The sequence below is a fragment of the Peromyscus californicus genome, unplaced genomic scaffold (genome assembly GCF_007827085.1).
Source record: "Peromyscus californicus insignis strain IS unplaced genomic scaffold, ASM782708v3 Scaffold_16__1_contigs__length_79575227, whole genome shotgun sequence".
NCBI classification, from domain to species: Eukaryota; Metazoa; Chordata; class Mammalia; order Rodentia; family Cricetidae; genus Peromyscus; species Peromyscus californicus.
The window spans coordinates 12,681,521-12,692,298 of record NW_026294458.1 but is presented as its reverse complement, the minus strand read 5'-3'; the positions used below and the strand labels follow the sequence as shown (position 1 = coordinate 12,692,298).

General features: G+C 50.0%; 1 protein-coding gene across 5 annotated transcripts in view; it reads left to right on the top strand.

The window, feature by feature from the left end:
- The first annotated feature begins 380 nt into the window (after positions 1–380).
- Kalrn (kalirin RhoGEF kinase) overlaps positions 381–10,778 on the top strand; it is a 612,231-nt gene continuing 601,833 nt past the window's right edge. For 3 of the 5 annotated variants that reach the window (XM_052740404.1, XM_052740400.1, XM_052740397.1), the window contains exon 1: positions 381–514. In XM_052740404.1, the coding sequence (XP_052596364.1) occupies positions 442–514 (73 nt within the window). In that variant the 5' untranslated portion in view covers positions 381–441. The remainder of the gene's footprint in view (positions 515–10,778) is intronic. The other 2 variants (XM_052740416.1, XM_052740413.1) reach the window with 1 other exon arrangement.

Genomic DNA, 10,778 nt, shown 5'->3' with positions numbered 1-10,778 from the left:
GAGAGAGCAGAGCGAGGGAGGGAGGAGGTAGGGAGACAGGGAGGGTGGGAGGGAGGAGGAAAAATAAAGAGGAGAGAGCCGAGCGGGGCTGAACAATAGAGACAGGCGGACGGGCGAGGAGAGCCAGCTGCCGCTGCCGGGCACCGCGGGCGCGCAGGCAGCGGGGACCCCCCCAGCCCGGGCCAGACAGCAGGCGGCCAGCGCCCCGGGGAAGGGGACCATGGGGGAACCGGCGGCAGGCGCCCCCAGCCCGCCGCGCGCCGCCGCCTAAGGTGGCTCGGCGCTCCCCCCCCCGCCGCAGCCCCCCGCCCCGCGCCCCGAGCCCCGCGGCCACCGGCTCAGTGGCCACGGCCACCGCGCCCTCCGCCCCCCGGGCGCCGCGCCGCCCTCGGCCCCAGGCTTCGCCGGCGCCCGGCTGCCCGCGGACGCCCTCCCCCAGTCATGAACCCCCCGGAGGGGGCAGCGGAGGAAGGGGGAGCCGCCGACTCGGACGTGGACGCCTTTTTCCGGACAGGTAAGGTCAGGCAGGGCTCCCGGGGCTGGGGGTGAGGGCGGCCGCCTCGGACGCGGCGTCTCGGACAAGTTTGGGGACGGTAGGCTGCCGCTGGGGCGTGCGAGTCGGAGGCGGCCCCCCGAGGTCGTCGGGGCTGGAGTTGTGGAGGTTCACGTTGTTCTGGCCGTGCTGGCTGCGTTTTGGGGAGGGCGTGGGGGGCTGGGCGCCCCTCGGCGTTCACCCCAGTTGCGGGAGTCTGTGTTGGGGAGGCGGGAGGCGGTCCTCTCGGGCCGCCTTCTCCCGGGCGATGTTGGATCACTTTGCAGCGCGCCGCTTCCAGCTCCCGGTGTCCCGGCCCCTCCCTCTGCTCCCCACTCCCACGGTGCCTGTCTGCGGGGCTCCGGGGTCGCCCGAGGTCGGTGCCCCTTCTTCCCTCCAGGGCCCGGGGCCCTGATGTGCATAGAGGGGCAGCAGGGGTCGCGAGGCGCTCAGGCTGCAGACTGACAGGCAGGAGTCAGACGACTAGAGATCGTGCCGGGTGCGTGTAGGGAAGCAGCTTCTGGGACTTTCAACCGGCTGGGAGGACCGTGGGCACCTTGGACCTGCTCCTTAGTCCTTTCTCCAGCACGGGGAACCGATGAGTTTTACCTAAGAATCGCTTATTTCTGGAAGTCTGAGTTAGCTAGCGTCCCTCTCAATACACACCCACCAAATCTTTGCTTGCCTGCGGCGCGTGGAGCCTGGGTTGGCTTTCCAGCGCTTTGCGCCTCTGCACCTCGCAGCATGCAGTAGGTCTATCGCGGCTCTTGTTGGCTGGCTCCACCGTCCCTTCACCAGAACACACACTAATCACCCTCATCTCCTACCACCTGTAGCCCTGTTTCAAACGTCTCATCATCACCAAGGAGTCCCCATCTCTCCTGTACCTGTAGCTTCCTCCAGCTCCGTTGTGCAGTTCCTCAGCTCCCCCACACGTCTGCAACCATTTTGTCTGGAATCTTTGTCCCAAAGACTCTGATAAGTTATGGATGCCCCACGCATCTGCCCTCCCTTTGGGAAAGTTGGATCAGAGGACATGAACTGGTGGGGGTCAGGGGTCAGGTTAGCTCTGGAGGCTTCACATCCATTTGTTTCTGAACGCTGTTGCTTTATGCTGGAGGTCCACTCCGAGGAAGGGAGTAGGGCTCTTTGTGGGGGAACTTGTGGCTTTGGAAGTCAAGACTTAATTGGCCCATATGGTCACCTCTAATTGGCCTGGAGAGGAAAGAGCTGGAGGACAGGAGTTGATGCCAGGGTCTGGGAAAGGGGAAGAGGCTCCTGTCATCCTTTCCTGCTTCCAGGGCTCAGCCTGCCCTCCCCCCTCCTCCCCCCTCCCCGGAGTCAGCGTTTTCACTTTCCGCCTTCCCTGCCCCTCCTTTCTCTTCTGGTCCTTGCTCCTCTCTTAAAAAGCAAAGCAGGGATTCTAAAGAGGTGCCTGACTCGAGTTTATAACCCTGAATCTAGGGGAAGGCTCTGAAAACTTAGTGACATCCAGGCACTCACCAGGAAGTCCACCAGACCCCACCTGCATCCCAGTCTGGCCAAGCAGCTGTATTTTTTTTTTTTTTTGAATCTCTGGGGAAAAAAACAAACCACTGTGTGTATGAATTCATAATCTTCCTCTCCTCACTTCTCCTCTTCCTCTTCTTCCTTTTCTTTTCCCCTCCTCTTGTCTTCTTTTTGGATAGGCATTTAATTTTGTAGCTTCCAATTCTAGAGACTTGTTAGTTTATTGCTTTCCCCAGGGCCGTTCAAAAGCAACTCTTGGGTTACATTGTCTTAGGCTGGTTTCAAACCACGGGGTAAGAAGTGGGCCGGGGTCAGTTTCCTATGGCGATGATGTCCTTTGACAGGGCAGCCTTGCTTGCTTCAAGGAGGTGGTGGCGGGGAGGGAGGCTAGACCCCATGTGCACTTAGACTCCGACAGTCTAAACCCTTCGTACACAAACCTGCAAATGATTGATGACCCGTGACAAGCTGCTAAAGGGGAAGTCTAGAATAGTGCCTTCCTGCCCCATGGCCCTCTGCTCTGCTCCTTTACCAGCACCCTACCTGCAGGCAGAGCAGAGGCCAGCGCTGGAGATTCTTAAGCCTGGAAGAACTATGTTTCTGAACCTTCTCATTTTTGATTCATGTCTTCTGTGGAACATGGCTCTGTACCTGGTTGGCTGGCTGAATTATAAATGTACTCAACTGAACAACCAAGACACCATCAAGCAGATTGTTCAAAGTTTCCACCACCAGAATTATCCCCTTCTTTCTGGCGAAAAAATTTGCATGTACAAAGACCAGGCTGGCAATTACTTTGTCAAAACTCTGGCATACTATGTCTCTAATTAGACATGATTTAAATAATTTAGTCAGTTTACTTGTTTTGCTTACCTGCTTACTGATTGTTTGGAGTTTTTAGTTCTCGTGACCAACTGATTAGATGAGATTCTCCAAATCTTACTTCTTTGCACTTACAAGGCTATAGAACCCTCTCTACTCCCACACACTATCCTACAGTATAGTATGGATGGGCAAAGTCCTGATTGTCTTCCTAAGAATTCTGTTTCAAGCCTGAGAAAGTATGTTGCTGGTTTTTTTAATTTTAATTTAAACTTTTTTTTTTTTTTTTTTTTTTTTTTTTTTTTTTTTTTTTTTTTTTACTAGTCATGGTTGTAAGGCAGCAAAAGGAGCTAGGAAAGCTTAGGACTGGATGGGATATTGACCCACAAGGACTTTTTAAACACCTACTAGGAATCTTCTGCTGTGGGACACAGGAGAAATATTCAAAGTGATTTCTGTCCTCAAGAACTTACAGATTGCTAATTAATTGATTGCTAAAGGTTAGGATGCTGTATGTTAGAGAGTCACCAGAACTAGAGAATGTGGAGTCTAGGGTGGTCGTTGAAGAGGGGGCAGGGAGATTGAGCAAATATAAAAAGGTTGGGTTTCTGGGGAGCCTGGGTTGACTAAGGGGAAAGGGTGGGTTAGTAAGGACGGGAACAGAGTTGGCTAAGTATAATAGAAACAAAAATAAGGGAGTCTGAAACCTTCTGAAGAGGAGTTTGGATTTGATTCAAGGGAACTAGGGACTCATTGCCAGTGTTTGAGCAAGGACACATCATAAAGAAAGTCGTGTTTGGGAAGATTAGTCTGCGGGGAATTTTATTGATGAAGTGAAAAAAAATAAAGGTAAGATGTAGGGAGATGCAGAGGTCATCCGCAGCTGAGATGGAGGCTGGGAGCTTGCCCCGTATTGATGGCAGAAGGGATGGGGAGCCAGGGCTGACTCTGAGAGACATTATTAGAGGTAGAAATGCCAAGACTTACTGACACCCAAGGATGGACAATGTCCCAGCTGGCTGATGTGGTCTGGTTGAGGACAGTAGGCAGATGCTTTATGTATGTTTATATATGAAGAACTGGATGTGGACATCTAAATGGAGTCATTTTGGAGTTGGATATGTGGACTCAAGGCATGGGGAGGAGCAGGTGTGCTGATTTGGAAGACTTGGTGTACTTGAAGCTTCCAGACAGAGTGAGTGGAGGAAGAAGGGCAAGGAGGTCTTATTTTGGAAATGGCAGAAAGGAGTCTTGATCCTGGAGACCCCAAGGAGTCTATGTGAGCTCTGATGCGATGATGGGGCAGACAGGCTGAGTAGGAGGAATGGAAAAATGAAACCCTGGGAGCTGACTTTGGAGGCACAGGATCAGAAGGGGCACTCAGGGTGGGCATTTGGGGTGGCAAGCAGGACACAGTCACTTGTAGTTTATCAGGAAGAGACAGGGTGGGACACTAGTGTCGGGAAAGGTGTTTGGGGTTTTTGTCATGGGTGGTTTGGGGTGGCAGAGAACGAGCTGTGGAGAGGAAACACAGAACACTAGGATGGCTGCGTGGGCGCGCAGAGGCGAGACAGAAGAGTAGGCGCCATAACACAACTCAGAGCTTAGCTTTGGGAGTCAAAGAGGAATCTCTGTCTTTAAAGTGCAAAGGCAGAAGGCTAGGAAAAAATGAAGAGAAGTTGATGTGAGGGATGTTCTGTGTTCAACTTTCTGTTGAACTTTGGCTTCTGCATCCAGACATTCCAACTGGAAAGATACTTTCAACTGGGCTTTGGCCGAGCTCAGCTCGGCTCTGTTTGTGTTTCCAACTCCCCAGACCTACCTTCTGCTCTTCACTTCCTCAATTCTGTAAGTGGCATCTTTTCTTTCCCAGTCCTGTTTTAAACCTTGGCGTTAGTTCGTTCGGGGGAATTTCTCTCCTCTAACAAGCCTTGCTGCATAGTCCTCCATACTTAGCCTGTTGCTCATCCTCAGGGTGACTGCCTCAGGCCAGTTCTCCATGGACTCCTTTCACAGCCCCTGCTCCTCCTTCAAAATCTGTCCCCTCTCTACACTGTCCCTGGGGCTTAAATCACTTCCCGAAACACTCTTTTTACCACGTTACTATCTGGAATAGGAAACCTGCAGTAACTCCCTGGTGCCTGTGGGTCAAGTCCATACTGAGCTGTTCGGTTCCAGCCAGCTTCCCGTCCCACTGTCTTAGAGCATCTTGACTCTTATTGATCCATCCCCGTCCCACTCCACAGCCTCCAAATCCAACACATTCTTCAAGATTTGTGTTCGGCCTCTTTGGAGAGTGTTTGCAGTTTATGACTACCTCTGTAAAACCCCGAATATCTGTATTCTTCTCACTGCATCGGTGATACTGTATTATTGCTTAGCCTTTTCCTATATGTAGGACCTACTTCCCCATTGAAATTATTTATTTTTGGAGGTAAGTATAAAGTCTTTAAAATATTTTACAATCCATCAAAAATCCCTTCTCCTTTAGAGATAGAACAAACATGGTCCAAACATAAGCAGTTGTTGACTGTAGACGATGGTATGTGCCACTCACTGCGTCGTTTCTCAGACTTAGATAACAACTCCAGCCTGTCTGTATAAGGAAAACAAAACACTGTCAGTTCCCATCGTAGAAAAGGAAGACTCTGAAGTAACAACATACTCCGTATGCAGTTCTTTGAGTAAATGTCAGTACATAGTCTGTACATTGCCAGGTACCTGAGAAGGGAGAAATTCTCTCGCCTGTTTTTGCAACTAAGGAAAATATCTCCTTTGTCATTACTCTTGACACTTCACAAGGTAAACATGATGCCCAGTGTCTTACTTAGAGTTTCTGTGGCTGTGCTAGAACACCATGACCAAAAGCAGCCTGGGAACGAAAGGGTTGATGTCAGCTTATCATCCCAAACACAGTCCATCACTGAGGGAAAGTCAGGACAAGGAAGGAACTGGGAGGCAGAACTGAGGCAGAGGCCATAGAAGAGTACTTACGGATTTGCTCCTCCTGGCTTGCTCAGTTTGTTAGTACACCCCAGGAACCACCTTCTCCGAGCTGGCTGGCACTGCTTGCCCAGAGGTGGTACCACCCACAGCGGGCTGGGCCCTCCCACATCGATCATCAATCAAGAAAATGCCCTACAGACTTACCTACAGTGGAGTCCTTTTGGAGGAATTTTCGCAATTTAGATTCCTTCTTCCAAGATGACCTGACCTTGTGTCAAGTTGACATAAACTATCCAGCATACTCAGCTCAAGGCTTATTGTATCTTTTAAATTCTCTCTTGCTTGCATCAGTCATGAGTTGGACGTTTAGTCATACCCTTGTTCAGGAACTTCTGGAGGAGTATTGAGAGCCCTTTGTGTTTCTGGAGAGAGGAAATTGTATTTTCGGTAGGTGATGTCTACATTAATCTATTTCGGAATATATTGATGGCATCCAGGTCTACCTCTGTAAGGTTGTGGAGGCTGGACTTCATCCTTGGATCATTGGCTGCCAGTGAGATGGTTCTTGGCCGTTCTGTCCAGCTGTATGTGAGTCCTTTATGGGAAGAGAGGAGGCATTGGGATGAACTAGAGCTACAGAAATAAATGATGTTACAAGTATGAAAACTTCTGCTTGTGAATCTCTGACCCAGAGCAAATGAACTAGGGGTTCTCCTTAGACTTTTGAGAACAAATACTTTTCAGAGTTCCTCCTGGTTGCACTTGGCTTTTGTATTTAGAGTTGGGCCATATAGAGATAGCACAGGAGTAATCCTGCCCCCCATCCCAGAGGACATTTGACAATATCTGGAGACTTTTTTGGGGGGGAGGGTTTGGCACAACTCATGGAACAGTTTGCTGTAGGTGTCTAGTTGGTAGACAGCGCTAGAGTGCTGCTAAATATCTTACAACGCACAGGAAAGAATTACCCGATCAAAACCTGTCAACAGTACTGACGGGGGGTGGGGGGGGACGACCCTGGACTAGCCAGAAGACCCTGCGCCTGGGATCAGATAAGCGCAGCACTAACTAGGGGTTTGCTCTTGGGTAAATTACTTGCTAATGCTCATCTTCAGGAATTCTGAAAAAAATGGGACTAATAAAGCTTGTTGTACAGTTTCAGAAGCTTACGTAGAAGAAGAAGAGTTTACTGTTGGCGGGGCATTGTTCCTGCTGTTTTAGTTATGCAGTGGGTGCCTCTGCAAGGCTGCTGGGTAGAGTTTCTTCTCATGCACCAGGGTGCCAGACAGCAGGAGGGAGGCAAGGAGCCTTGCCTGCCCAAGGAGCCTCGCCTGCCTGTGGTTCAGAAGGCCGACTCTGGGTCTCAGGGCTCCTCCCTTCAGTCACTTGTTTGACAAATCCGTATTGAGTGTCTGCTGCAGTCATACACTGTGGAAGTATATAAAACCATTAAAGGAAAGACTATAGAGCAGGAAGGGAAATGGATGTAAATATAAATATACTCCCTCTGGGAGCACTCGGACTTAATGGGCTGAAAGGGGAGAAAAAGTCTGTGAAGGAAGGTCATGCGTGAGAGCAGGAAGGCGATACTCCCTTTTGCTCCCTACTTACTGAATGACGTGTACACGTGACTTTGACATCTACATAGGGAGGGGATAATAATCTCTTCAACCCCCGTTCCCTTATAGAATTGTTGAGAGATTCAAATAAGATACAGTAAAAGGTCTTTAGAAGTTGCACAATGCTATCTAAATACCTGCAGATAGTTATTTCAAATGGAGCATTCTGTTTCTCTAAGTGCCTTTTCCGACAAGTAGTATCTTATTTAATCTCACCTCCACAGGATCGTTCAGTCGGGGAGGAGAGATGATCCTAATCATTCTTCCTCCCCAAGGGGACTGGGTGGGCCATCCTATTACAACAGGTCAGGGCACTTCTGTTTTTAACTTGTGTACAGAGGAGTAAATGTACGAGCCCCCTGCAGCCCCTTCCCAGGCCCTGAGCCACATGGCCCCATGCCACTGGCTGGAGCCCGGTGAGAGCAGGCTGGCTTGCTTCTGCTGAGCCTCAGGTGGTTGCAGAGTCGGTCCCTTCTCTGCTTGTAGTTCACACTCTTCCTGCCTCCCCTTTGTGTGGATGGCTGGCAGTAAAATAACTAGGAAATGACTGACAGCCATAGAGTTGTTGGATCAATAGAGCTGCTTGAAATCGTGTCTGCTGAGGAGCGAGGGAACAGAAAGTATCTGCTGGGAGGACAGAGGCATTCATTCAGGAAAGTGAAGAAGCAACTTGGAGAGTTAGCTTTGTCTCCTCCCCTCCCGCCCCCATAGCATTATTAGAAGTGAGCCAGGTACTTGCTAGGGAACATGGGTACTAGGAATAAACAAGCAAAGCAGTGAAAAGTGGTGTATGGTTATGGGAGTGGGTCTGTCTTCAGCTGGGAGGAAGGATTTGGAGGGAAATCTAGGCAGTGTTGCATTCCCGGGCTGAACAGTGAGTAGGGGACTTGAACATTCATGCTCGATTGGCAACAGTCCTCGTCCAGTCTTTGTGACCCAGAGGATGCAGGTAGAGGGTCAGTGGGAATTGAGACTGCGAAGTGGGTGGGGACCACATTGATTGACTGAATGTTTTAATTCATGAATTAAAGCATGGATGTTTTGAATGAAAGGTCAATGACTTGGATCTTTCTGCAGTTGTTTGGGGGAGTTTGTGGATTTCTCTGAACATGGGCAGTGGTGTGAGGAGGAACGTGAATCTGAGAGCCCTGTGGGGTTTCTCTCAAAATGGAGAAAGAGGCCTCGGGTTGGGGAAAGATAGATAGATCACTGTGGTATCATAGGAGGGTCTGAACTTGAAACACTGGGGTGGACATGGGAAGAAGGTGACTTTGTGGAGGTTGAGCCTACAGGACCTGACAAGTCAGATGTAGAGGTGTCAAGGAGGTTGGAAAAAGCTTAGAGGCTCAGTGACTGGATCGGGGGGGGATAGAGGTACCCTTGGTGAAAACCAGGAGTTGGGAGGAGAGGAAGCAGCTGTGAGGACCAGGAGGAGAGGGAGGATTTGGAGAAATTGCTTGGGACATGTTACATTTCAGGTGTCAGTGCATAGCTAAAGGAAGTGTTGAGTCAGTAGGCGAATATTGAAGGGAGTCTGGAGCCTTGGAGGGAGGCCAGAGTCGGAAATATAGATTTGGGAGATATCTGAAAGAAGTTGTGGCTGGAGCTATCAGAATAGATGAGATAATAAATGAAAAGCTTACACAGACTTAAGGGCAGAAGGCCAAGGGCAGAACTGCAGATTGGAGTGAAGGGCTGGAAGAGAACCAGAAGAGCAATGCTTAGAGGAAAAGCAGGTGACCCGCGGAGCTTGATGGTGCCGGGAGGCTGAAGGAAATGGGGCTGATTCTGCAGCCAGGGAGACAGACCAGTGGTGACTTGTGAAGTGAGTTTCAATCCTGGCTGGGGAGGTGGAATTAAAATGGCAAGGGGAATGGAGAGCGAGTGGCTGGGAGGAAGTAGTGGGAGTGCATAGAGATGACTCTTTGGAAAGGTTTGGCTGTGAAGGGAAGGTTAAAAATAGTGACGTAGTTGGAGATGGGAACAGACATGAGGGGAGGCTTATTTTAGGTAAGGAAGATATGTGACTACCTGGGGTGAGGAAGAGGGAGAAGGCACACCAGAGGTAGAGAGTGAGTATTTGGGAAAAGAGAAGAGAAATGGATGGAGAAAGATCCTGGGTGAGCCGGGGTAGCTTTTGTGTTGTGTGGCCTCTAACTAAGAGCCTCAGGTGTTCTGGACAAGCACTCTCTATCACCCAGCTTAATCCCCAGCTTCAGCATGAAGGGGTGGACCTAAAGATCAGCTGAGGGGTCGCCTGGGTCCACAGGAGGATGCTTCTTTCTTAGGGACCAGAAGGAAGGCAGACCTCAGTAAAGTCACTGGTTAGCCAGGACCCAAGGACACAAGGTGCCTAGTCAACAGTTCCTGTATAAAGAATCTCTCTCTCTTGCAGGGGTCAGGGATGAGTAATGTCTGAAGTGGGTGGTCTGGATGAAGTGACCCTCTGAGGCCCTTGTACAGAAAAACTGGGATGCAAGGCCTGGAGATCCAAAATTAGCACTCCTGAAGTGGATCTGCGCTACACTAGTGAGCTCTGCAGAATCACCTCCTATGGAAAATGAGCCTGCGAGGCAAGTGGTGGACTGGGGAGTAAGGAGAGCAGAATGGGAGTTGACTCAGGCTAGGTCTCTGGGTAACCTCCTGTAGGCGGGTCGGGCCTTGGCCACCAGGGGATGGCACCAATCAGAGCTGGTGTCTGTTTCATGATGTTCCCGTTTCCTAAAGGCCCAGGCTACCTAGAAGGAAGCAGATGCAGAGCAGGGATCACAGCAGTGCTCCACACACAAGAAGGAATATGTCACACCCTTGTTGTTGGCCTCAAAGTGCTCCCTCTAACTCTGTTTGTGGGTATATGGAACATTGACAATTACAGTCCCATTGTAAATAGTCATATCATTCATGTTGCTAGCAATATAACATGGTTATATGTATGACTAGTTTGACTATATTACATATATAACATTATTGTATTGCTGGTCAGATGAATCCCTTTATATTCCAAATTATGAATATTGTGACATTTAGTAGGCCCCTCCCTCCCTCCCTCCTTCCTCTCTCCTTCCCTCTCCCTCCCCGCCTCTCTCCTTTTCTCCTTCTTTTCCTCCCTCCTTCCTGCCCTTCCTGTATCTCTCTTTCTTTCCTTCCTCTACTGTGTAGAGGTAGGTAGGGATATTATTTTTAAATGTGGTGTTGCGTTTATTTCAGGCACAACATGCAGGGACAAGGGCTGTGGTTAAAATCTCCACTTTTTACACTCTTGCCCCACAATCCAGGGACAGTGAGTATCATGGGGAGGGGGTGGCAGGCACACAGTATTGAGTTGGCAGCTGGACAGTGAGCCTAGAAGG